Source organism: Cebus imitator, unplaced genomic scaffold, assembly GCF_001604975.1.
Source record: "Cebus imitator isolate Cc_AM_T3 unplaced genomic scaffold, Cebus_imitator-1.0 Scaffold204, whole genome shotgun sequence".
Taxonomy (NCBI): domain Eukaryota; kingdom Metazoa; phylum Chordata; class Mammalia; order Primates; family Cebidae; genus Cebus; species Cebus imitator.
The window spans coordinates 2401647-2429405 of record NW_016107519.1 but is presented as its reverse complement, the minus strand read 5'-3'; the positions used below and the strand labels follow the sequence as shown (position 1 = coordinate 2429405).

Here is a 27759-nt window from a genome sequence, read left to right as displayed (position 1 = left end):
AGTAGCTGGGACTATAGGCGCATGCCACCATGCCCACCTAATTTTTGTATTTTTAGAAGAGACGGGGTTTCACTATGTTGGCCAGGCTGGTCTCAAACTCCTGACCTCATGCTCCATCTACCTCAGCCTCCCGAAGTGCTAGGATTACAGGCATGAGCCACTGTGCCCAGCCACAAATAATTTTTAATGTTACTTCGGTTTTAAAACATGTTAATATGTTACTTACTCAGTCATAAGGTTATCTTTGTAGAAGATACTTATTTCCTATCTTGTTGCACAGTGGATTGATGCACCTTACAGTAATAATGTGAAGTATTATAGCAGTAACAACAAATTCAGAATCAAGAAACATATAAAGTAAGCACATTCATATGCCACATGTTCTTACTAAACTATAAATTTGTCCCTGAACAGCCTTGCAGGCAAAGGAAACAGAAAATTGTATAATTGTTACTGCTTTATCTGGAAACATAAAACAATTTATTGGGAAGAAGAAGTAGCTCTTCAACTCTTAATTCACTTCTGTTTAGACATTGAGAGATACAGTAGTTAGAATAATTGAAAGGTACAGTAGATAATTTCTTCAATAACATCCCTACAGCAAATAAAATAACATCCCGGAAACGACCATGTTAAAATTTGTTCTTCAAGGCCAGGCACGGTTGCTCATGCCTGTAATCCCAGCACGTCGGGAGGTCAAGGTGGGCAGATCACCTAAGGTCAGGCATTCAAGACTGGCCTGGCCAACAGAGCAAGACTCCGTCTCAAAGAAAAAAAAAATTGTTCTTCAATGACAATGAACACAAAACAACGCATTACAATTTAGTAAAAAGAAATCTTTTCTGAGCCAAGTTTTCTAATGGCCAAGGATTAGGTGTACGACGTGTTCCTTCATTAATATATTTCTCCACTTGGCTGTCTAGAAAAGCTCAACAGCAGTTAGCTCAGTTATGATCTTTGGTAGGAGTGTAGGAGCAGGTTGTTCTCTAATGCTGATTAGAGGTAGACTCATTAACTTAACCACAGTAGTTTTCACAAATGTGAGTCAGGAAATAGGCTACATGGGAATTACTTTTAGAACTTTTTTTTTTTTTAAGATGGTGTTTTCTTCTTATCGCCCAGGCTGGAGTGCAGTGGCACCGTCTCGGCTGACTGCAACCTCTGCCTCCCTGGTTCAAGCGAATATCCCACTTCAGCCTCCCTAGTAGCTGGGATTACAGGCACACACCACCACACTCAGCTAATTTTTGTTTTTAGTAGAGACAAGGGCTCTACTAAAAACAAAATCACTCTTCAAGTGATTCTCCTGCTTCAGCCTCCCAAAGTGCTGGGATTGCAGGTGTAAGCCACCATGCCCAGCCTAGAACTTTTTTAAAGTACAAATTTCTAGCCCTGCCTGGTAAGATTTTTATTAGATTTGCAGTGGACGCAGGCATCTGTTTTTCCCTATTTATTTTTAAAGGGTTTTCTATGTGATTCTTAATCTTAGTCACATTAGAGAACTAGTGCTTTAGAGATTAAATGAGAGATAGCAGTAATAACTTTGCTTGAAAGTGAAGCAGCCCAAAAGTCTGCTAAGCAAAAGAGTTTCTCAGCCTTGGCACCTCTGACATTTGGGATTGTACAAATTCCACATTGTAAGAGGCCATCCAGGGTGTTATGGAATGTTTAGCAAAATCCCTGGCCTCTATCCAATAGATTAGCTAGCAGCCCTCCCACCCCCAGATATGAAAACTAGAAATGTCTCTAGACATTGTCAGTGTCCCCTGGGGGGCAAAATTGCAGCCAGCTGAAAACTTCTGCACTAACCAAGCACCTCTGCACTGGTCCAAAAAAGAAAATATCTTCAAGGAAGACCAAGATTTTTTCTTTAGCGTATCAAAGTCACTCTAAGAATCAAATGAATGATTGTCTACACCATAGAGCGTGTCTAAGATAACTCTGGCCTATTTAATTTTCAAAACAAATGTAATCAATAGTCTACCTTAACTATAGTTGTAGAAAAAACATTTATACCCATGGAATGTGCTGTTTTAAGAATAATAGTTTTCTGGATAAAACTAGCAGGATAATTTAGTTTTAAAATATGTTCTTCACCAAAAATTGACCTGCTCTACAGAGTTACAGATTATATACCAACTTTCAGAGGACATCCACCAAAAATTTTTCTACTTTACGTTAAATGTTTCTGGCTGTGCGTCATAGCTCATGCCTGTAATCTCAACACTTTGGGAGACCAAGGCCGGAGGATTGCTTGAGCCCAGGAATTCAAGCCCAGCCTGGGAAACATAGCAAGACCTCATCTCTTCTAAATATGAAAAAAATAAATAACAGGGTATGGTGGTGTGCACCTATGGTTCCAGCTGCTCAGGTGGCTGAGACGGAAGGATCGCTTGAGCCCAGGAGTTCCAAACTGCAGTGAGCTGTGATTGTGCCACTGCACTCCAGCCTAGGCATCTCTTAAAAAACAAAAATTCCTAAGCTACCCTTTATTTGCAGAAAGTACAAAGTATCTTCTTATTATGAATTATTAATATAAATGTATATACAAAGACAATTTATATGGTAATGTGTGACATTTTAAGTTACACTATTAACTTTTGCAATACTTTAATGGTCTTAAATTGCTTGTATATTTACAAATTATTGTGGAGTGGAGTGACTACTGTGTTCCAGACGTTGTTCTAGCACTGTGGATGTAGCAGAAAACAAAACAGACCAAAATCCCTGGTATCTAGTGTGAAGAGAAAAGACAATAAATAATGTCAGTAGTCATAGGTGCTATAAAGGAAAAACAGGTAAAGAGATAGAGAATATGGGAAGGGCTGCTATTTTAAACAGGGTTGTCATGGAAGGGCTTTCTCTTAAACTATCATTTGGGCAGACACCTGAAAGAATAGACGGAAGCAAGCCATGAAGATGTGGATGTCAGTGTGGTCGAAGCACAGCGGACAATGTGATGGAGAGAGAGAGGTGGCAGAGTGGGTGGGCCAGGACCTGTAGATCCTCACAGGCCTTAGGTCAGGTCTTCAAATTATATTTTGGGTGAGGTGATGAGCTATTGGAGGATTTTGTATGGAAGAATAATACGATTTGACATAGGTTTTCAAAAGGTTCTAATATATGATTAACTCAAGTTCTGTACCTGAGGTTCAAATCAAAAGGTTGTTTTGGCCTCTGTATGGAGAATAAGGTGAGATGGGCAGTACCTAAATGCAAAATCACAGTATTCACTTGGACCAGCAGTGGAGGTGGACAAGATAGGTCCCGAATGTGTATGGGAGGTATCAGTGCCAGCACTTGCTAGCCATTTAGATGTAAGACTTGAGGGAGACAGTGTCAAGGGTGACCGCACAAATCTGGCTCTGGGCAGCTGGAAGGATGGAGCTGCCATTCACTGAGATGTGGAAACTGGGGAACAAGCAGCTTTTCAAGGGAAAAATTAAAACCTTTTTTTTTTTTTTTTTTTTTTTTGAGATGGAGTTTCACTCTTGTTGCCCAGGCTGGAGTGCAGTGGCATGATCTCAGCTCACCGCCACCTCTGCCTCCCAGGTTCAAGCGATTCTTCTGCCTCAGCCTTTCCAAGTAGCTGGGATTAAAGGCATGCTCCACCACACCTGACTGATTTTGTATTTTTAGTAGAGGCGGGGTTTCTCCATGTTGGTCAGGCTGGTCTCGGACTCCCGACCTCAGGTGATCCGCCCGCCTCAGCCTCCCAAAGTGCTGGGATTACAGGCATGAGCCACCATGCCTGGCCCAAAAGCTTTTTTTTTTTTTTTTTAAGATATGTTATATTTGAGCTACCTCTTTGATGCTCAAGAAAGTATGTTAAATAGGCACTTAGGGAGAAATTGGGGGCCATCTGCATATAAATTTATTTCAGTACACTCAGCACATATTTTTATGTTCTGTTATTACATATATTATCAGTAATATTTTTGAAAAAAATTGAGTGTTTATTAGCTTTAGGACTTTTCTGTTTCTTTATCCATTTACTTCCAAAATTTTTACTATTTTTTATGTGCTGGGGTGACAACAGATATATCATCTTGACTTCTGCCTCCTAGGACTCACACAGATCGTCAGTTAACTGATATGGGATAATAAATGAGGTAACTGAAAAATGTACAAAGTACTGTGGAAATGCAGAGGAACTCTTAACTGCCGAAACTAGGGGACGATTGACATAATTAGGTTTTACAGAGGAAGTAACATTTGAAGTGGCCCTGAAGGGTATGGAGGGTTTTGCTAGGAAGGGAAGGCAGGAACAGGCACTGCAGGTAGACAGCATTATTAGGGCGGAGATAGAAGGATGCAGGGTCTATTTCAAAAGGTAGTCTATTGTGGAAAATGTAGCAGATTGAACATCTATTTTCTCACTCCTGTAACCTCAGCACTTTGGGAGGTGAGGTGTGCGAGTCAGGAGGACTAGAGTTTGAGACCAACCTGCCCAACATAGTGAAACCCCATCTCTACTAAAAATACAAAAAATTACCTGGGCATAGTGGTGGGTGCCTGTAATCCCAGCTACTCGGGAGGCTGAGGCAGGAGAATTGCTTGAACCCGGGAGGCAGAGGTTGTGGTGAGCAGAGGTCCACGCCACTGCACTCCAGCCCAGGGAACAGAGGGAGACTCCACCTCAAAAAAAAAAAATTATAAATGCACAAGAACAAAGAGATTATTAAATTTTAGGAAAGTTTTCAGTTTAGCAGATTAGAACTGCCAGGGTACGTAGGTAGTGGAGAAGTCAGTAGAAACCAAAGAATTCATAACATAGAACCCCAGGAAATCCCAGGAATTGGAGGCATCAGAAAGTGGGAGGTATGCTGGCTGTTCCTGCTGCTGCTGAAAACAAGAGGGCTGGGTAGAAGTCTGGATGAGATACAGCTAGATTTTCAAATGTTCTACCTAAATTGACAGCAGAAATTTAGGCAGAATGCAGTGATGATGTTGGTGGATGATGCCGGGAGATGTATTTGAAAGATATTTAATAGAGCCAAAATGATTAATTATAAAAATAGGAAAAAGAAGAAAAACTTGGAACTCGAAGTTCCAGGAAAGAGGAGGGAGTGTGACAACCAAAGAATGCTGCAAGGTCCAGGGAAACTTTTTTTTTTCTTTTTCTTTTTTTTTTTTTTGAGACAGTCTCGCTCTGTTACCCAGGGTGGAATGCAGTCGTGCAATCTCAGCTCACTGCAACCTCTGTCTCCCAGGTTCAAGTGATTCTTGTGCCTCAGCCTCCTGAGTCACCTGGAATTATAGGTGCATACCACCACACCTATTTTTTCTTTTTTTGTATTTTTTTGTATTTTTATTATTTTTTTTTAATTGCATTTTAGGTTTTGGGTTCTTTTTTGTATTTTTAATAGAGATAGGAGTTCACCATGTTTGCCAGGATGGGGAAAACTTTTTTTTTTTTTAAAGAATGAGCAGAGGTGAATGTTTCTGTTGCCTAAAGGGAATTATCTAGTAGAAAAGGAAAAACTGAAAATATGCCAGGAAAGGAATAACAGTATAGGATAGGTAGGTTAACTTTTAGCTTCTGGGCTGGGGCACTTTCAGGCTGCTTGGTGCCAGGGGGCTGCCCAGGTTAACTTTTAAAAGGTGCTAGAACCTTCCTCATACAGGAGAGTATTTAAAAGTCAGCCTAACCAGGCGTGATGGCTCATGCCTGTAATCCCAGCACTTTGGGAGGGTGAGGTGGGTGGATTATGAGGTCAGGAGTTCAAGACCAGCCTGGCCAACATGTTGAAACCCCGATTCTACTAAAAATACAAAAATTAGCCGGGCATGGTGGCGCGTGCCTGTAATCCCATACTCAGGAGGCTGAAGCAGGAGAATTGCTTGAACCTGGGAGGAAGAGGCTGCAGGGAGCCGAGATCATGCCACTGCACTATAGGCCTGGGCGACAGAGTGAGACTCCATCTCAAAAAAACAAAAAGTCAGCCTAGTGAAGCAGAAGAATCTTTTAATCAACAACCTTAGAGACCAAGTACAGGAACTAAGGCCAGGCCATACACTTAACTCTTGGCAAATACAAGGTCTTGATACATCTTTCTTCATTTCAACCCAAATAAGAGAAAGAAAGTCAGTACAGAACTATGAAAAAATGCCATTAAAAAAAATAGTTGGCTATTGTTTTTGTTTTTGTTTTAAGTCTTGTTCTGTCACCAAGCTGGAGTGCAGTCGTGTGATGTCAGCTCACCAAAAGCTCCGTCTCCCAGTTTCAAGCGATTCTCCTGCCTCAGCCACCCAAGTAGCTGGGACTACAGGCACGCGCCACCACACCCGGCTAATTTTATTTTATTTATTTATTTTTTTTGAGATAGAATTTTGCTTTTGTTGCCCAGGCTGGAGTGCAATGGCACGAGCTTGGCTCACTGCAACCTTCACCTCCCGAGTTCAAGTGATTCTGCTGCCTCAGCATCCCAAGTAGCTGGGATGACAGGCATGCGCCACCACACCTGGCTAATTTTGTATTTTCTTAGTAGAGACAGGATTTTCTTCATGTTGGTCAGGCTGGTCTCAAACTCCCAACCTTAGGTGATCCATCTGTCTCGGCCTCCCAAAGTGCTGGGATTACAGGCATAAGCCACTGCACCTGGCAAAAAGACAAAAAGTCGTTTTTATTACCTAGAAAAATAGAAGAGCTCAAAAAAATTATTACGGTGTAGAAATATTTGGCTCCTTCTGTAAGATTCACAGAACACATAACCTCTATTTACTTCAGAGGAAGAAACTCACAGGGTGAGGCGAAAAGGTAATAGGATGTTACAGAAGAAGGAGCATGGTAATAGGACAATACATAAGAAAAGATGATAGTGAAACTAAAAATATATAGCAGAATTAAAATCCACCTGGATGTAGTACAGAGCTGAAAATCATAGTAGTAATTGAAAACTATTTATTCCATAATTTTAAGAACAAAAATTGAATAAGATGAAATACAGAAGATAAGTAAGAGAAGGCCGGGCGTGGTGGCTCACACCTGTAATCCCAGCACTTTGGGAGGCCAAGGCAGGTGGATCACCTGAGGTCAGGAGTTCGAAACCAGCCTGGCCAACATGGTGAAACCCTGTTTCTACTAAAAATACAAAAATTAGCTGGGCATGGTGGCAGGCACCTGTAATTCCAGCTACTCAGGAGGCTTAGGCAGGAGAATCACTCGAACCCAGGTGGTGGAAGTTGTGGTGAGTTGAGATCACACCATTTCATTCCAGCCTGGGGTACAAGAGCAAAACTTCTAAAAAAAAGAAAAGAAGTAAGAGAAATACAACTAGAAATTGTAAGTTTTCCCATGGACTAAAATAGAACACTTGTGATAAAATACAAAATCAAAGACATAGTAAAAGCAAACATTCTACAGCAGAAAAAAAAAGATCTGCTATTCTGCAAAGGAAGAAAAACTGGGCAGTTATCAGCAGCATGAAATACCAAGCACTAAATACCAAAGGTGGTGAAACAATATCTTCAGAGTCTCAAGAATTCTTTTACCTCTGCATATAAAACAACAGAATATAAGAGCTTAGAAAACATACTCATCTCCCCTTCTTGGGGAAATAAAGAGTTGACTTGAAAACTTAATTTGGAAGTTCACTGGAAAGCTGAATCAAACTTTAGTGCTTAAAAAGGGAAGTGTTTTAAAACTTTTAGGTTCAGAGGTATGTGTGCAGTTTATTTTATAGGTAAATTGCATATCATGGGGGTTTGGCATACAGATTATTTTATCACCCAAGTAATAACCATTGTAATCGATAAGTAGTTTTTTGATCCTCACCATTCTCCCACCCTCTGCCCTCAAGGAGACGTCACTGTCTGTTGTTCCCTTCTTTATGTTCATATGTACTTGAGGTTTAGCTCACACTTAGAAGCACGAACATGCAGTTTTTGGTTTTCTGTTCCTGTAGTAGTTTGCTTAGGATAATGGCCTCCAACTCCATCCATTTTGCTGCAGAGAACATGATCTTGTTCTTTTTTATGGCTGTGGAGAATTCCATGGCGCATATATATATATATATATATATGTCATATTTTCTTTACCCAGTCTACCACTGATGGTTGATTCTGTGTCTTAGCTCTTGTGAACAGTGCTGCAGTGAACATACATGTGCATGTGTCTTTATGGCAGAATGATTTCTATTCTTTTGCATATATACCCAGTAATTAGATCGCTGAATCAAATGGTAATTATGGTTTTATTTTATTTTAATTTTGTATTTATGGAGACGAGGTCTCACTATGTTGCCCAGGTTGGTCTCGAACTCCTGAGCTCTCATGATCCTGTCACCTCAGCCTCCCAAAGTGCTATGATTACAGGCATGAGCCACCATGCCTGGCCTGTAATTCTAAGTTCTTTAAGAAATCACCAAACTGCTTTCCACATGGTTGAACCAATTTCCATGCCCACCAGTAGTGTAAGCATTCCGTTTTCTCAGTAACCTTGCCAGCATCTGTTTTTCTTTTTTCTTTTTTTTTTTTTTTTTTTTTTTTTTTTTTTTTTTTTTTTTTTTTTTTTTTTTTAGTAGTAGCCATTCTGACTGGTATGAGACAATATCTTATTGTGGTTTTGATTTGCATTTCTGTAATGATTAGTGATGTTGAGCATTTTTTCATATGCTTGTTTGCTACATGTATGACTTCTTTTGAAAAGTGTTCATGTCCTTTGCCCACTCTTTAATAGCATTGTTTGTTTTTTGCTTGTAAATTTAAGTTCCTTATGATTCTGAATATTCAACCTTTGTTGGATACATAATTTGCAAATATTTCCTCCCATTCTGTAGGTCGTATGTTTACTCTATTGATTGCTTGTTTGGCTGTGCAAAAGCTCTTTAATTAGGTCCCATTTGTCAATTTTTGTTTTTGTTAAAATTGCCTTTGGTGTCTTCGTCAAGAATTCTTTTCCCAGTTCTCTATTCGGAATGGTATTTCTTAGGTTATCTTCCAGGATTTTATAGTTTTAGATTTTATGTTTAAGTCTCTAATCCATCTTGAGTTGATTTTTGTATATGGTGTAAGGAAGGGGACCAGTTTCAGTCTTCTGCATATGGCTAGCCAGTTAGTTATCTAAAAGGGGAAATTTTTAAATTTCAGAACAAGTAGTGAGAGTAGAAATTAACATAGAGTTAGGTCTAAATAATTATAAGACATAATTTAAGTGGTAGTTGTGGTGAGGGGAAAAATGAGAAATATGCATATGCTACCTTCCTCCTCATTTGTGAGAGTGTCAGAAAATACCATTTAAATCTTGATGCTGATAGGAAAATATATGCTACAAGTCTTACCTATTGTGTAAGTAGCATTCAACTATGGAAAAGAAAACAGTGACACTTATACACATCTACTGGGTGTATAAACTAGTACAATGCCTCTGGAGGGCAGATTTGTAATATATATCAGGAGTCTCAAACTAGTCATAATGTTCGGATTCAGTAATTCCACTATAAAGTAACTGAGAAGAGCATAAAAAGACATATAGGCTGGGCGCAGTGGCTCATGCCTGTAATCCCAGCATTTGGGAGGCGAAGGTGGGTGGATCACGAGGTCAAGAGAACAAGACCATCCTTAGTGAAACCCTGTCTCTACTAAAAATACAAAGATTAGCTGGGCATGGTAGCGGGTGCCTGTAGTCCCAGCTACTCAGGAGGATGAGGCAGGAGAATCACTTGAACCTGGGAGGTGGAGGTTGCATTGAGCCGAGATTGTGCCACTGCACTCTAGCCTGGTGACAGAGTGAGACTCCGTCTAAAAAAGAAAAAAAAAAAGATATATAAAAATGTTTGGTTTTGTCTCTGGATGGACAAGTAACAAGTAACTTTTATTTTTTTCTTTGTTTTACAAATTCTCTATAATGACCTGCACTGCAGTTGTATTGAGGAAAAATATTGTTTTTAAATGAGATAATAAAAACGTTTTAAAGTAATTTAGACCACAAATGGCAAAGGGCATTCTTTCTTATAAACGTAAAGACAAAACAATTGTGTTTTTTAGCATCTACTGGATGTTTTTTAAATGTTGCTAATTTTAGAAACACAAGATTGAATGAAAAAGCAAATTCCAGGAGACTGTATACAGAACAATACCATTATAAGACCCAGTGCCAAGCAGAACTAAACAGTATGTCATCTGGTCATATGTATAAAGTTATCGAAGACTTTGTTGTTGTTAATGTATATAAGACATCATGAACACAAAACTTTTTGTTGTGATTATTTTATATATATTTGATGTCAACTGTAAGACCAGCAACTATAAAATACATCTTTTTTATATTCCCAGTACTTTGCACATAGTGTAATATTTATTTTTAAAATGAATTTACTACAGTAATAAGAACATTTGTGAGTAATGATTGTTATGTGTATAAACTGTCTATACTTTTTAGCCTAGTCTCTCTTACAGCTCTTTGTATGTCTTTATGAAACTGCTATAGAACATTAGCAAATGTTGCATTTACCTTTAAGTTCTATCCCAGCACTGTCCTGTGCCATGTTCCTTCTAGGTTTCTGGCAGCGTGAGGATAGGACTCATGGAGAAAGACCCTTTAATCCCCCTTCCAAGGAATTCAGTTCTCCCTGGTCCAGAGATTGCAAAGTGTAATTATTTTTCAGGAGAAAAACACTATTTGTAAGGATCATTCCTACCTGTGTCCCAAAAGACTGACTTCATTGATTTATGGAGCTTTTAACAAATAGACCGTGCCTGTATTCTTTCCTAAATGTATATTTTACAATTTAGGTCTGCGTTTCTTGGTTCGTCTCTGCACAGATCTTGGATTAAAAGATGCTCAAGAATATGCCAGAAAACTGAAGAGGTTGGAAAAAATGAAAGAAGTAAGAGAACAGGTATCTCATATGGGCCTACAACTGTTATCTGCTAATTTTCAGAATGTCACCCTTCTGTAGCTCAAATGTGTGATGTTAGGAACTTCTATAAGAAAACAGAGTTGAAATTTTTTTTCTGCTCTGACATAATAGGAGAATAACTAAAACTCTAGTTTGAGGATAAAACTCTGGCAAAAGTGAGTTCCCAGGGAGAGGAAGTGCAATGGATTTCATATTATCTTAGTGGGTAACTACTAACAGACAAATAATTACAATTTTCCACAACATGAAATAACTTACAGCTTAATTTGAAGCCATAATTTTAATTGGAAAGTCCTGTGGACCATGACAGACAATTACTTCTCTACAACAATGGAACCTGTGTGTGCTTTAACAAGTTTTCTAGGTGATTTTTATTGTTGCCGAAGTTTCAGAAGTACTCAGGCTGTATGCTTCTGAAGGGTTACCTTGATCAAATACCAACTCAGGATATAGAAGCTGATTTAAGAGGTGAAAAGTAGACATAAAATAAATAAGGCGGTGGATTTTTAAAATTGTTTTTAAATGGACAAAGATTTATATAAACTTAAGAGAGGAAGATAAACCAATTCAGGTTTGTGTGGGTCAGGGTAATTTCTCTTGCTGAGCCCCTAACTCCTGTTTTAAAATGTTAAAACTAGAAGTTTTATCTAAAATGATTTTTCAGAGAAATTAGTTCTCTTTCTGGAACTATTATGGAAAAGAAACCTGATCTCCCTTTTGTGCTTGGGGGATCCACATTTTTGGGTAAGAAGAAAACTCTGTACATTGTACATTCATTAGTGCCAGCAAGAAGCAATTGTGGCACTAGGTTGTTGGCCAGGCAAGACAGACTCACTCTCAGCCCTCCATTCCTGAACACTGCAACCCCCACAGTGGTGTGGACCAGCCCCTGGATACTGCAAGCTATGTAGCCGTGCTGTTTTTTTAGAAGATGTTTTGCTTTTCCACTTTACTGAACATGAAAAACATTACCAAACGAAGAGGTCTGCCAAAGCAAGAGTTTATGTTTGGAATAGGGCAAAATGGGAAAAGCAGGGCTTGAGGAATGAATATTTTAAATATGAAAAAGGAAGAGAAAAACAGCCAACACACCGAAGAAGGTTGGAGAATAAAGGTAAACTATTAAGAAGAAAATGAAAGTAAAGAAATAATAGGCAAAATACAGAATATTTTCATTGCTAAAGATAAAAATGTATTCAGTTTTTAAATCAAATTTCTAAATTTTCAAATAGAGAAATGCTGTTTCAATATTTGCTAGTTTCCCCCCAAAGCAATCAAGATACAGTGCCAAGAAATGCTTTATTTTGGCCAGATTGACAAAATAGCATGTGACATTCAAAATTAATATACCATTGGTACATATACCCAAATTTCCAGTCATTACCAAAATGCATTGAAAATAAATATACAATCGAGTTGAGCAGAAAACCTTTTTGGTTTCATTTCTTGAGAGAGATTCTGCCAGGCGAGGTGGCTCACGCCTGTAATCCCAGTGCTTTGGGAGGCCAAGGCAGGCAGATCACCTGAGATCAGGAGTTTGAGACCTGCCTGTCTGACATGAAGAAACCCCGTCTCTCCTAAAAATACAAAATTAGCTGGGCGTGGTGGCACATGCCTGTAATCCCAGCTACTGGAGAGGCAGAGGTTGCAGTGAGCTGATACCCATGCCACTGCACTCCAGTGTCTGGGCAGCAGAGCAAGACTCCATCTCAAAAAAAAAAAAAATAAGAGATTCAGTATTAAGATATCACAAAGATTTCGTTTTAAGATTAACCAAACGAAAAAATACAGTTTTTAAAAAACGTTCATATATGTAATAATGACTACAAGAATGTCTTGTACAATTTATGTATTATTGACAAAAGCCAACAAAACTACTGAAAAGAATATATATCCTTAGTACAAACCGGTGGTTATTTGCTTGTTGATTACATTTTCTGCGGTAAGATTACCAGTCACTTCCTCAAGGCCATTGATTGCAGGTTCTCTCATGCATTGCTCTGTGTTAGCCTCTCTGTTGATTTGCTCAGAAAACATTGATTACAATCTGCCATGTATGTGGAGGACACAGTGAGACATGGGAGTTGGCCCTGGTGCCCAAGGCACTCAAGGCAGAGCTATGGGACTGAGAGGGGGGGGTCTTTGCTCCAGAGGAGGGCTCAGAGGCAGCAGTTCCCGGAGGGGCTAGTGTTTTAGAGTGGGTATAACTGGACACTTGGAGTTTGGGGTGGAAAGAAAAAAATGTGGGCAGAGGTCTGAGGACAGGAAGTTAAGGCCATGTTTATGGATTCTTTGGAATTGAAGCCACCAAGGAATGTTTTAAATTCTGTTTTCTCTTGAATTTACAGACAGGGCCAATCTTCTTAAGAACGCTTAACTGTGTAACAAGTAACTGCTCCTTGCTCCATTGACAAAAACCCAATTCTTAGGACATAAAACCGTAGTGTAGTGGACAGACCATGTACTTTTTTCCTGACATGACCATTGGTCAATCCTGTGATCTTGAATGGACGTTTGACCTTTCTGGGCCTCATTCTCATCAGCTGTAAAATGAGGATAGTGCTCTAGCTCTGAACTTCTCAAACTATCTGTGGTGAAATTATTTTTTGCCAGTCTGTCACTGACATTACTAGAAAAATGATTCTGCACTTGGATGTCGGCAGGGTCCAACATCCAGTAATATTTTGGTTTTCAGTCACGATCTGAGTTCTTCCTTCTGTTCATCTCATTGAGGACAGGTGGCAGTTTGTGGGCCAGCAGTGGTTTACAGACCCCACTACGGGTAGCCCTGTCTTGGATGATGTGTAGGACCCACCAGCTCATAGTGGTTCTTCCAGTCCCCAGAAGAGTAGCATGCAAGTTATGGTCGTGAATTCATAATAAAGAGTAGGCTTAATGGGAAAAAATATTTATTTTCTCTCTTCCAGTGTTTATTCATTTAATTTGTTCAGTTATTTTGTGTCTACTCTGTTCCTCTATTCTGTGCCTTTTCTTATTTTTTTTTCCAAAGTGGGAATGACATAATATTTTTTTCCAGATTAGGAATGCCATCTTTTTTCCATATTATTAAAACAATAAATGTTCTTTTAAAAATGTAAGAAGATTGCTTTTATAAATAATTTTTAATTCAAATAAAAATGATTTGTATTCCCACCACTTAGACATCACTGTTATCATTCCCTCTTTCCAGGCATTTTTACAAATATATACAAACATATATCAATACATGTATATTTTAATGGGACTTTCTGTTAAACAGAAATGAGATTTTTACAAAAATGCTGTTTTATATCCTTTTCCACCCACTTTGCAAAATAACATGGACCACTTCCCATGTCAGTAAATACAGATTTCCCTCACTTTGTGCTCCATGTTTTGTTACATGGCTGTTTCCTACACATTTTAGCATTGAGGTGGTAAGAATCATTTGTGTCAACCATTGTTTACATGCTTCCTCTGTTATCTACCATGAGGCCTTGCCTCACAACCACTCAAAAGCGGTAAGAATTTCTGTGAACTTTATGAAGTGTTAAAACTCTGGAAAGTTGAGGGGAATATTTCTGAAAAGTATGTCTCCTACTTGAGCTTTCATATACCTTATGATGAGGATGTGTTTAACAGATGTTAAACTGGCCCTGTCTGTAAATTCAATCACTGTGTTGAACAGGTGTTTACTGTGCTCCTAAAATGCACCCACGCCTGTGCTAGATCTGAGGTGGGTCGCATGTCAGATGAGTCTGTGTGAGACAGGACCCTCGGGCCCCTGAGAGAGTGTGGTGTCATGGCAGGAGTTCCCTGCCCAGTGTGCCCTGAGGAGCAGCAGTGTCCACAGCACAGGGTGTTCCCTGTGGAGTCAGGGAGCCTAAGCTGCAGGCCCTGATTTGCATTAGCTCCTTCTAATAAATTTTTATTTTTGCATTCATTTCATTTTCACAGTTTTATATCCTCTTTCTCAAAAAGCTTCCCCCAAACTGCATAAGCTTCTGGCCCCACACATTCTGCATCTGCCCCATTGTCGCCATTTTTTATCCTCCCAGCCAAAGAGCAATGTACTTTATCTATACTTGATTTTTATTTTCTCACTTCCCAGGTGCGCTTTTTTTTATTTTTTTTATTTTTATTTTTTTTATTTTTTGAGACGGAGTCTCACTCTGTCACCAGGCTGGAGTACGATGGTGCAATCTCAGCTCACTGCAACCTCCACCTCCCAAGTTTAAGTGATTCTCCTGCCTCAGCCTCCCAAGTAGCTGGGACCACAGGTGCACGCCACCATGCCCAGCCAATTTTTTGTATTTTTAGTAGAGACAGAGCTTCACCCTGTTAGGCAGGATGGTCTCAATCTCCTGACCTTGTGATCCGCCCACCTCAGCCTCCCAAAGTGCTGGGATTACAGGTGTGAGCCACTGCACCCGGCCCCTAACCTTGACTACTTCCATTCACACAGCTAAAATGACCCACACTAAGATTAGTCACCTACATAGCAGTCAATATAATAGACACTGACTTTCTGTCCACCTGACTTAGCAGCAGCTTTGTGTATGTGGCATCTGTGACACACCCTTCCTGGCTTTCTTCAGTTCCTCTGGACTGCACTGAGGCCACTTTACGTCCATCACATACTTTCAAGGGCAAAGCCAGCTGCTGGGCCAGCCCTGGAATACCCAAGGGACATCTCAGAGTCTGTCCTGTTGCCTGGTAGGATTGCCGTTTCTCTTGGGTGTTTACTTTGCATTTCCAAAGGAAGAACTTAGATCGTGACAGAAAACACTACTGAGCAAAGCTCTGTTGTGTGGTATGAGAGATGTGCAGTTAACTGAGTCTTGACAATTGAGATTTCTTTTTTTCTTACATAATAGGCACATTCGTAGAGATTTCTTTAAACTTAGAACCTTATCAAACCAAGGTTTTGATAAATGTTTTGGTTTTACTTTTGAAGTTGCCTTCTCTAACTTCCACGAGAAATCTTTGCTACAGCTATTACAGTGGTTAATACACAAGACTCCTTCTGGTGGAGTTCATTGATTTTCAACTGCAAATAGGCATTCACTTGGAAAAGAACACCACATCCTCTGTGCACAGGAGGACGGTGAAGGAAAAAGACAAGCCGGAGTGTGACCCTGAGCATAATGAGAAAACATGGAGCCAGCCCCCACCAGAGACACACAGGGGATCTCCTGAGGAGATGAGGGAGGAGGAAATAGCTGAAAAGAAGATGACGAAGGGCAGGCAGACAGGGAGTAGCCAACCCATTCATGCAGGGTCCATGCCAGCTGGCATATCCAAGGAGATGTTGTTTTCCTGTTACTCTCTAAGCAGGTGGGACAGTCAGTTCCAAAAGTGATGAGGACAGAAAGTGGTGTCTGTGACAAGTGAGGTGGCCTGCATGGGGCACAGGCGAGGTCCTAAGTGAGCAGTGGGGAGCCCTGAGGCTGGCCCGTTTTTTGTGCTGATGGAACCATTTCCCCAACAGGCACAGTGTCCTGGGAGTCAGAGAGGAAAGAGGGAAGTCACTGAACCAACTGAGGCTTAGATGTCTCTTGGTGAGTGAAGCAGAAAGACAAGAAGGTGGCAAGGGCCATAGTTCCATTGTCGCATCACTGCATGTGGTAGGCCTCGAGTCTAGGCTGGACAGAAAGTAGAAATTTAAAGAGATTAAAAAGAAGGATGAGAGGCAGGGGATTGGAAAATTCTGGATGAGGGCAGGGAACAGGTGTCAGGCAATAAAGAATGTAGTGATTATGAAAGTGCTTACCTTCTCATATCCTTTTGTAAACCTCGGGTCACTTAAACAGAGTGCAAGTTTTCACATGAGGTTTTAAAAACTGTCAAGTTATGTGGGCATTTGCCTTGATAAATATATTTTCAGCATTTTTTTTTCTTGAGAAGTCTCGCACTGTCACCAGGCTGGAGTGCAATGGCGCAATCTCGGCTCACTGCAACCTCTGCCTCCGAGGTTCAAGCGATTCTCCTGCCTTGGCCCCCAGAGTAGCTGGGATTATAGGCGTGTGCCATCACGCCTGGCTGATGTTTGTATTTTTAGTAGAAACGGGGTTTTGCCATGTTGTCCAGGATGGTCTTGACCATCTGGACAAGGTGGGTAATCTGCCCACCTCGGCCTCCCAAAGTGCTGGGATTATAGGCGTGAGCCACTGCGCCTGCCCTATTTTCAGCATTTGTACATCTTTTTGATATGCCGGAGATGATCAGTCCATGGATAGATGAAAATCAAGTTTTGAAATAAAATCAGATTATGGATGTTTAAATTCTTATTTTGCTACATCTTTTTAAGATTTTCTTTCATCTGTGAAGGCAAGGAGAAAGATGGGGTTTTAAGGGAAGTTCTTTTCCTTTTAATGGAAGAAAGTTGGGTATGTTTGTGTAACATTTGGCAGTCCTGGGTGTTAGGAGAGTATTGCATCTTACAGAAATGTGTTGAATTATTGAAAAGAATTTTTTTCTTCCTAGCAGACCAAGGGCAATAACATTATCCATGACCTGATAATTTATAAATATTTGGGCAGTTGTCAGGGTTAAGGAAGTAAATAATTTGTCCTTTGAGTTAAATATGAAATTATATTTATGTTATTGAATATCTAAATAAAATATCCACCTATGTTAAGAAGTTTTAATTTAATGATAAATAAGAAAAGCCATCTATCTCTGTTTACTAATCGTCCTATAGCTGTATAAATGAACCATTATATGTATGAAAATTTGACAGTGTGACTTGAGGCAGATCCAGTGTTCATACAAAAATTCTAATACTTAGACAAAACACAAAAGAACCATATAATATAGAAAGAAACCTAACAATGTCACAGCATGGAGATACTTCTTATGCTCTGAAGGCGGGTCTGCATCTAACAAAGTGAACTGTTGGACAGATTTAGGTATTTTGTGAGATTTTAATCATACTTTTATTTTATAAATTGAATTTCGAAACTCAGGTTACCTTTTTTTTTTTTTTAACTCTCAAATAGTTCAGGTCCAACCACTGTAGATGAGGACTGATGGCAGGAAATGACCCTTTTGTAGATTCCCTTCCCCTCCTCACCTACCCTTCCCTTACACTAAAGGTCATGTTTAAGCCCTTAATGTTCACATCAAGAAAATATTGTTTGGTTTTGAGTTGTTGATGTAAGCCAAGGTTACACTGCACTTTTGAATTAAAGTGCCATCTGAGTTTTCTCAAGAGCCTTGAACCCTCCACTTACAAAACAACTCAGGCCTTTTTTTTCCTGTAGAATTAACTCTCAGGTATGTAGTCCTAAGGGTTATATAGATAGTAATGTTAATTTTAAAATCCACCTTTATCTATATTCAACTTTGAAGGAATATCATTTATTCTTTTAAACTTGTCTTCTCATTGCTCTAGCGCATAAAGTCTGGCAGAGATGGCAGTGGGGGCTCCCGTGGCAAAAGAGAGGGAAGTGCTAGCAGTGGTAAGTGTTTTCTGTTTCCCTGCAAAACTGTGTTTTCACATTTCTAGTATGTGGGCTTCTAGAAACATCTCACAATAAAGTGTTCTATGTGTCTGTTTGTTTTATACACAGTAAAACCTCACGTTAATTAATTTGGTAAGCGGTCTGATGTGTGAATGAGCATTTGTGAATACTAGCAGATTTTGGTTCTTAAATAACAATGCTTGTTTTTGCTAATTGATTATTAAACAAGTTTTTCATTTATTAATCAGTCTGTCAGGTTGGACAGATTATCATATATGGGCATACTGATGAGGTTTTGCTGTGTTACGTTTTTAAATTTTCCGTTTGAAGGAAGTGCCATGAGAAGTAGGATGGTCTTATAGAATGATGACAGCCCTACATCTTTAGTCTGACTTTTAGTGTAGACTTAGTGACAAGCTAGGAATTAGGACACATGGTGTAAGTCCCAGTCTTGATCATGACAACATATATAGATGTCTTTGGACCAACCACATAAATGCTATAGGCTTTTGGTGATTTCTGGAGTTCTTTGCATCTCTCAAATTCTTTTACTCCTTGTGAGATCGTTACATAATAAGACATTTTATTAAGTTTTCCATCCCTTCTTCCCATCAACAATATACCTTCTTTTTCTACCTCAGGTAGGCAGTGTAAGTTAAACTTAATAGAAATTTGGTGATTTCTAAGGAAGCTAATTTTAAAAATAAATGTCAAATTGGGGCCTACATGCTCTCCTATCCATACTTAGCACTCTCATGCATATGTGACACAGCTCCATGTAACTGTCCAGCTGCACTCTGTTGTATCTGTTTGTGATGTAGGAGTCAGGACAAAGACAAATGTAGCTCTTAGGCAGGCCTTTCATCCATTTACAGTGTGTATTGGATGCATACTGTGTACACTGTGCTGAGAGCCAGGGACATGGGAACAAATAAGACATGATCCCCACGCTCAAAATTAGAATCTGGTTTGAAAGACATACAAGCTGCTAATGCTGCTGTGGATGCTACCATGGTAGAGAAATGTACATGAGTTTTCAAACTTTCCTAGGGATAGAAACTGCAGTTGGGACAAAGACTCCTTGAATTCAGAGCTGTGCTTTGAAATTCAGGGAGTCTTCATCCCAACTGCAGTCAAAGGTAAGCTGGCTTTTGAAATTCAGTTTATAACTTTGTAGGCAGTTACAGGCATCAGTGGCATCTGATTCTAGCCAGGCCGCTTGACTCCCCCAAGAGTCAATCCAGCGTCTCCAGCTAAACCTCATGGTGCTGGCCTGTTTACCTTCAGGAACCATGACCCAGAGCTGGAGAAATCAGTAAAAGCACCATTGAGCCCAAGTCTGAAGAGTAACAAAGGCAGTCTGTCACATCAAAGAGTAACCACTTCCACCTCTTCAGCCACCATGGTCCTGATGGATACTCCTGTCTCCTTGCTGTTCCCTAGCCCCAGATATCTCACACACTCCACTTTAATGGATCTGTGTGACTGTCTGGGGTTGGATTTAGTCGGCGATATCTGGCCCAGCAGTTCTTCATAAGCCAGAGGTAGCCATAAGCCCACAAGTCATTATCCAAAACCCCTGGGGCAAGATGTGTTGTGGAATTCAGAACGTTTTGGAGTTTAGAAAGTAAGATAATGTATTCGCCGTGTATCGTATGCTACCCAAGGAGAGTACCTCAGACACGTTCTTATTAATTCAATAAAACATGAATATTCACGCTAAGGATAAATGAAGACTGTAAATAGCCTCAAATCAAGTTCTATGACCAAGAAGTTTATATATTGCCACCTGTAAAGTTGGCTTTCAGAGCTCTTTGGAATTTGGAATTATAGATGAGGTATCATGGATGTGTACCAAAAATGTTCTTAATAGCCAATGTCCACAGACTAGTAGGCATTATGCAACAGTCAAAAGTAACTCTAGAGAGCTCCCCAGACCAGCAGAGTGCTGCTTGTTCATCCTTTCTCTTAGGAACCAGGAAGTACATTATATGAGCTCTCTTGGAAATAAGTGTCCCTTTAAGGAATAATTGTCTTGAGTAACAAAGGAAGTATTAAGTATTTATTAAAATTCTAGGGCCAGATTCACCATCCCCTAAGGATTCTGCAATTCTCTCTGAAAATCTTAAGTAACCAGCCAGTTCCTTTTAAACATTAACAACCTTATGTTAAGTTCTCCATACCTTCCCTGGTAATTTGTAAGTCTGTAAAATCTCTCCTCTTAACCTAAGCCTTAGTTTCCCAGATGTCATCAGTTTGAAAATCTGCCTCAGGACCTTCTAATGAGATGTGATAGGATACCCGAAAAACTGCTAAACAAATGTAGTGCTTCCCTAGAGCCCAGGAGACAGTGTCCAGGGTCCTACCCCCAAGAAAGTAACCCCAGGGAGACTGACAGCTGCCTCTCAGAAACATCACATTGATCAGTGTGCCTCAGGCCACCACAGGTCCAGATCCTCTGACAGGAAGAATTGCCTAGCCTCCCTGGTGACCTTTTCCATAGCCCTCTTTCAGTCGTGCTAGGCATCAGAGCACAGAGAGGGCTTCACCTGGCCAGGGACCTCCTCCATGGTCAGGGAAGAAGGGACTGACAAGGAAGAGGGGTAGGGCCATCCCAAATCTGACACCTCTGTGCACGAAAAGAGAAGCTGTCCTGTTGGAGTCCCCTTCTGGTCCTGGCCTCCCACTGCTGCTTTTTCTTTTTTAATTCATTTTCCTTTCTTTCTTCCAGTCCCAGTCCAACACAAATAGTCAGTTCTGGTGCACAAATAAGCTTTATTCTCACATGAGGGACTTTCAGAGTATAAACTCTGTGCTCTCGAGGCATTTTACAATCAGGGTTGCTTGTTGCTAGGTTCTTCTGGCACAAATTGAGAACACTCATCAGTCCCTTTCTAGGGTGCTTTCCCCCATCATCTGCCTTTTCGTTCCTTATTTTCTGGTATCTCAAGTTGTACATCATCCCAGACTTTTTCATTTCATCCTGCATCCCAGTTTGAATGCTGCTTTCCATGGCTGAGCTCATTCCACCCTGACACTTCTACAGGAATCGTGTTTTCCGTCCCCCTTCTCCAGTTCTCAGCACAGGCCACACTCCAAGGCTGGCCCTGGCTGTGAAGTTGGAGTGAACCCAGGCTCTGAGGCTTCTCTCCCTTTCTTCCTTCTGATTTCAAAATCTTGACAGTTAACAGTATTTATATTCTCTGCAGATAAACTGATGAGGGCAATGACTATATTCTGCCTGTTGTTTTGGCCAAATTTTGTTAAAGGTCAGGAAATTCACAGAACACATCTGCTTCTCATGTGTAGCTGTCCTCAAGGCACAAGAATTCCTTCTTGGATGGCATTTTCTATTTTTGCATGATAGTGGCATTTTGTGACTTATTTTGTGTATGGTGTTATTAAACTTTCATTTTTAAAGTGCTTTTTGGTTTTCCCTATGTGATTTTTAATGGCTTGCTGCATTTTTGAGTTTGATTTTTATGTCTTAGGTGTAAACTTTTCCAATGAAAATGTATCAATTTTAGACTGAAAATAATTTTATATTGAAAATCAGAATAAGACTCAGTGAACAGAAATTCACTTTATGGTATCTTTTATAAAGTACATTGTAAACATGTTTTGTTTTATTTAAAAACAAACTGAAGTTACATTTTAAGATTCTAGTCCAAGGTTGAGTGTGGCTAATTAACCCCTTTCCACAGTCCTGCTGGTATCACAAGCAGAGAATGAACAAGTCATGCTCAGTGCCCACCAGGGAGGACGAGACAAGGAGCATACGTTCTGAGGAGGTGCATAGGCCTAAATGTAGAGCCAACACAGCTCAGCCAATTACAGGAGGAAGAGGTGGGCATCTATGCGGGGAGGGAGTCTTAAGAGGCCGGAGGGCGGGTACTGTCACTTCTCCAAGGATCATGCCTATCAACTTCACTCCCAACTTGCATGTCCCTTCACCCCATAGATCTAGACCATAGTTTTGCTGGTTACTCAAGTATATAGCCCACTTTGTAGCAGATATGTACCACAAAGGAAGCTTGATGAATAATAAGTATTAGAAGATAGTGAACAGCACCAGAGCACCAAAGTAGTCGCAGTGTTGCAGTTCTAGAAGAAGTTTGCCTATGCCAGTATACCCAGATGGTGTAATCTGCCAGCGTGTCCCCTGTGCTCTGATACAGTAATTCTCAGTAATTTGGGGTGTGCAGATTTTTTCTGTAAAGGGACAGATAGTAAATAGTTTAGGCTTGGAGGCCAAGTCTCATCTCCAAAGAATATTCCACTCTGCTGTTGTATATTGAAAGCAGCTGTTCACAGTATATGAGTGAATAAATGTGATAGCGTTCTATAAAACTTAATTCTTGGACACTGAAGCTTTAATGTTACATAAGTTTTGTATGTCACAAAATATTATTATTCTTTGCTTTTCTTCCTAACCATTTAAAAATGTACAAATCATTAGCTTGCTGGATAGACAAAAACAGGGCGGGCCAGATTTGGCCTGCAAACTGTGGTTTGCTAGTCCCTGCTTTAAGCCAAAATCTCCATGAATATTTTTGATAATGACAGGTGGTGCTAGGAGTTATCATTTGGATCAAAGCACTACTTGCAGCCATTTCATCCTAGTATACATCTTGAACAAGAGGAGTCTGTATCAGTGAACTTCTTCTCTTAAAATCATCTTAGTTGTTTGCAGCTCACCCACCTTACTATGTCAACACACATCACAGAGCCTATGATGAGATTTTGTCTTCAACAGAACATGCACCTTTCCTCTTGCCCTTATTAGCCTGTTGCCCTGAGTTTTCGATCCTTGTCATTAATCCTCATTCCTGGTATTCATTCAATGTCCATGGACCCCATTTCTGAACTCACCACATCTTATGTGAACCTGGACAAGTTACTTAAGTCTCTTTGTCACAGTTACCTCATCAGCAAAATGAGAGTAAACATAGGACCTCCTGAAACGGCTGCTGAGAGGAGGAAATGGGCTCTTGTGGAAAGCTCTTAGAGCACCTCCTGATAAGGGCAAGCACGTGCAAGGGTGAGCATGGCTACCGTGACTCCCGCCTGACAAAGGGAGTGCGTGGACAGGGCCTGGAACACCAGTGTCCACTGCACTGCCAGCGCCCATGTTCTCACCACTGCCAGTGTGTGACCTCTGAGTGTGAGAGGCTCAGTGACCCTAACATGAGAGGGTCACATTTATCCATACATGAAGGTAAATGTAACCAAGTGTACCCCTGTCTCACTATAGAGTTTAATTTTGTTTTTTTTTTAAACAAAAATACTAGTGCTTACAAATAAAATGTTGGTCCTTGAAGTTACCAGTTTTGAAAGCTGAATGTTTATTCTAGTAATGCTGCTGTTATTCAAAACATTTTGTGAAACTCCTTTTTTATAATGCCACCAGAGGCAAGTTACAAAAAGCACAGGAAATTTAATCTGAAACTTTTACAAAATATACATATTTATACACATATACACACATATATGCCTACACACATATGCATGCATATATTCTATCTGCAAAATATATACACGTGTATTTTATATCTGTGTGTGTGTGTGTTCATACATACAAACATATTTTATGAGTTCTTTTTTTACCCTCTTTCCCTTCCTACCTTTCTGCTATTTTATGGACAGATAAGCATTTCTCAAGTTTTCTAGCCATAATAAATACTTAGTAAATACCAACATCCTTCCAGCTTTACCTCCCATATCCTCCTTATATGCTGTTAAGTTTTTAAGTTGCCAAATATAACAAAAATATGTTACCTCCTTTGCTTACATCTTCACTAAGTCCCTCCACAGTCTCCCTGTCCTCACTTGAGTATTGCCTATACAGTAGCTATTGGGGTTCATTTTTACAATTTTAATATATTCCAGTTAGGTTTTCTTGGGTAATAATATAATTGGATCAGTAGACCTAGGGGGTGAGGGGTGAAATCACACTGAGAATCGCAACTGTAACAATGTAAGATGAGCTGAAATTCTCAGAGTAAAGCAATTGTCCTTACAAAATTATCTGAGGATTATGTCATCTGAGCTGATGAGGTCATTACTTTCTTGGACTGTGGGTTGGGACTCAGTGAAGAGAGCACTTTGGATCCCTAGCTGTAGTATGCTGCCTCTTAACTTTGGAAAGGGACAGGAGCAAAGGAAGACAGGTTTCCTGGTAATAAGAGGATAGGCCATTTGCAAGTCAGATTATAGAGCACCTAGAAGTAAATTGGACAGTAAAGTCCTGCTAAAGGTCCCAAAGGTATTGTCTGATGTTCTTCAGTATTTCTAGATGTAAACAAACACTTTCTCACACTTACAGAGTGAGAATAGATCTTTCTTAATGATTGCACAGAGTAGAGGCTAAATTGAATATCATCATCTTATAAGTAGAGAGAGACAGACCAGAAATAACTTATAAAGAGTGTCTAATGGATAATGAAGTCAATTTATAGCTCACCAAAAGAGAGTTATTTAAGAAGAGATTTGAGGGTCAGGCGCTATGACTCACACTTGTAATCCCAGCACTTTGGGAGGCTGAGTCGGGCGGATCAAGAGATCACGATCATTCTTGCCAACATGGTGAACCCCATTCTGTACTAAAAAATAGAAAAATTAGCTGGGCATGGTGACGTGCGCCTGTAGTCCCAGCTACTTGGGAGGCTGAGGCAGAATTGTTTGAATCGGGGAGGCAGAGGTTGCAGTGAGCCAAGATCACGCCACTGCATTCCAGCCTGGTGACAGAGCGACACTCCATCTCAAAAAAAAAAAAAAAAAAAAAAAAAAAGAAAAAAAAAAAAAAAAAAAAAAAAAAAAGGATTTGAAAGAGTAAGAACCACTATATTCATAATACATTCAAAGGAATGGGCAGAATATTTTAGAAAATTTCATTTTGGATAGTACTTTCAAAAAATAAGAAACTAATAGGGGGCAGTTGATAGTTCCTGGCTTAAGGGAGGGGGAATGTTGAAAAATGATTACATACATGCTGATTAATTGGGTCTTGAAGGCTACGGAGGGCCATTCAATTTTTCAACTAAGGTAGTGTTGATAGCCCTAAAGAAAATAGTCCCAGTGCACTGTTAGAGGCAAAAGTCAAACTCGAATGATTTAAGAAGTGAATGAGTTGCAGGGAGGTAGAGGAGAGGATATGAACTATTCTCTCACACATACAGCCTCACCAATAACTAAAACAATGCAAACTAACCCATAAAATTAGCAGTGAATTTTTAAAAAGGTAATTCCCAAGGATAGTAAGGATGAGATGAGATGAGCACTCTTTATTAACTAAATTCTGCTGAGGGGAGTTCTAAGTGGCAAATCCTGCTGGGAATGTTTGGAAATATTCATCAAGGCCTTTAAAATGCCCATCCGTGGCCGGGAATGGTGGCTCACACCTGTAATCCTAGCACTTTGGAAGGCCGAGGCAGGCAGATCACTAAGGTCAGGAGTTCGAGACCAGCCTACCCAGCATGGTGAAACCCTGTTTCTACTAAAAATACAAAAATTAGCCATTTGTGGTGGCACACGCCTGTAGCTCTAGCTACTTGGGAGGCTGAGGCAGGAGAATCATTTGAACCCAGGAGGCAGAGGTTGCAGTAAGCCCAGATTGCACCACTGTACTACAGCCTAGGAGACAGGATAAGACTCCACCTCAAAAAATAATAAATAAGGCTGGGCACGGTGGCTCATGCCTGTAATCCCAGCACTGTGGGAGGCTGTGGCAGGTGGATCACGAGGTCAGGAAATTGAAACCATCCTGGCCAACATGGTGAAACCTTGTTTCTATTAAAATACAAAAAATCAGCCAGGTATGGTGGCGCGCGCCTGTAGTCCCAGCTACTCAGGAGGCTGAGGCAGAAGAATCACTTGAACCCCAGAGGTGTAGGTTGCAGTATTACTAGCCGAGATCGCACCACTCCACTCCAGCCCGGGCCACAGAGCGAGACTCTGTCTCAGAAAAAAATAATAATAATACAGAAAATAAATACAATAAATAAAATGCCCAAACCCTTTGATAGTAACTTACTTTAAAGAAATAATAGCATTTACATATTGATCACATTATTTACGGTAGAAACATTGGGAATAAACTAAATGTTCAACTGGAAATAATTCCAAGTTGAATTATTTTCTCCACAGTTGTGTCACCTTAAAGCAGTTATTACAGGCCACTTCTTCCCCCTTTACGGTGAGATCCCACAGCAAGCTTCCTTGGCTGATATTTAAGGGGGATTCTCTTGCCATTGAGAGCTCCATAGACTTGGATTATTTAACATAACAGCTTCCAAAGATTATGTAACTTCTGAGAGACAATCTTATTTGCAATAGAGTGCAGTGAATAATAGTAATCACACAATGTGGTTTCCTTTGTACTTTTCTCTAAGCAAAATAATGTCATACAGAAATCAATAAAATAAGAAAAATGCAGGAAATGCAAGTGCTTTTATTGGATCTTTAAAATATGTTATAGGTATGACATCATGATTATTTATAGTGAATGCTTAAAGTAAAAGTCACCCACAGACTGTAAAGTTCCTGAAGGCAGTGGCTACACCTCCTTTTGCCTCTGCTGGGTGTGAACAACATAAGGTACTGAACAGGAGCACAATTAACACTCATCAGGATTTAAAATAGCATCGGTGGTGTTAAAGACGAAGAAATGGTACGTTTTTCTTATTTTCATTACTCATATAAATGTACTATGTACTCAGTTTCACAAACCATTGAATTTAAATGATAAAAAATATCTGCCATAACCTGTTTAGCAAAAACGAAGGACATTGCTTTTCATCTTCTCTGTATAGCTATTTTTTCTATCTTAAGTTTATTACTGCTATAAATTATTTTCATGCCCATAACCATATTCTTTCTAAATTAGTAAAGACTGTCTTCCCTTTGAAACAATTCATTTTTATTTAGAGAGAAATTTTTACCAAAGTTTATGTAGTAAGCCTCTTATCCTTACTTATTCTGTGAATAGAGCCTGTTAAAAAAAACTCACTTTCTTGAACTCCTGGCCTCAAATTATCCTCCTGCCTCAGCCTCCTGAGTAGCTAAAGTTATAGGCTCAGGCCACCACACCCGGCTTAAAACTCACTTTCTTACCAGGAAAAAAAAAAAAAAAAAAAGACCTCATATTCCTTTACAGGGTCCTTTGCTAAAGAGGCAGTATTTGTCTCATGGGCAAGGACCAGGCTGGCAGTCAGGAAGGTTGGATTTTGGTGCTGATCTTGCCACAGTCAGTTCACTTCACTATCCTACGCTTGTTTTATCATCTGAAGAATAAAGGGGTTAGACTTAGCCTTTTAAATGACATTTTTGTGTTTCTACTGACTATAAAATTATTGCAGACATCTATGTCTGATAGTAAGATAGTCTAAATATTCAGGGAGACTCCAAGTATAGCATTCCTAAAAATGGTAGGTTGAATGTTTAAAAAAAAAAAA

At 39.8% G+C, this 27759-nt stretch overlaps 1 protein-coding gene across 1 annotated transcript in view; it reads left to right on the top strand.

Moving 5' to 3' along the window:
• The window catches only part of IFT88 (intraflagellar transport 88), a 126391-nt gene that overhangs the window by 81451 nt on the left and 17181 nt on the right, over positions 1–27759 (top strand). The window contains exons 23-25 of the mRNA XM_017548183.2: positions 10499–10592; positions 10735–10841; positions 18238–18304. Coding sequence (XP_017403672.2) covers positions 10499–10592; positions 10735–10841; positions 18238–18304 — 268 coding nt within the window. The remainder of the gene's footprint in view (positions 1–10498; positions 10593–10734; positions 10842–18237; positions 18305–27759) is intronic.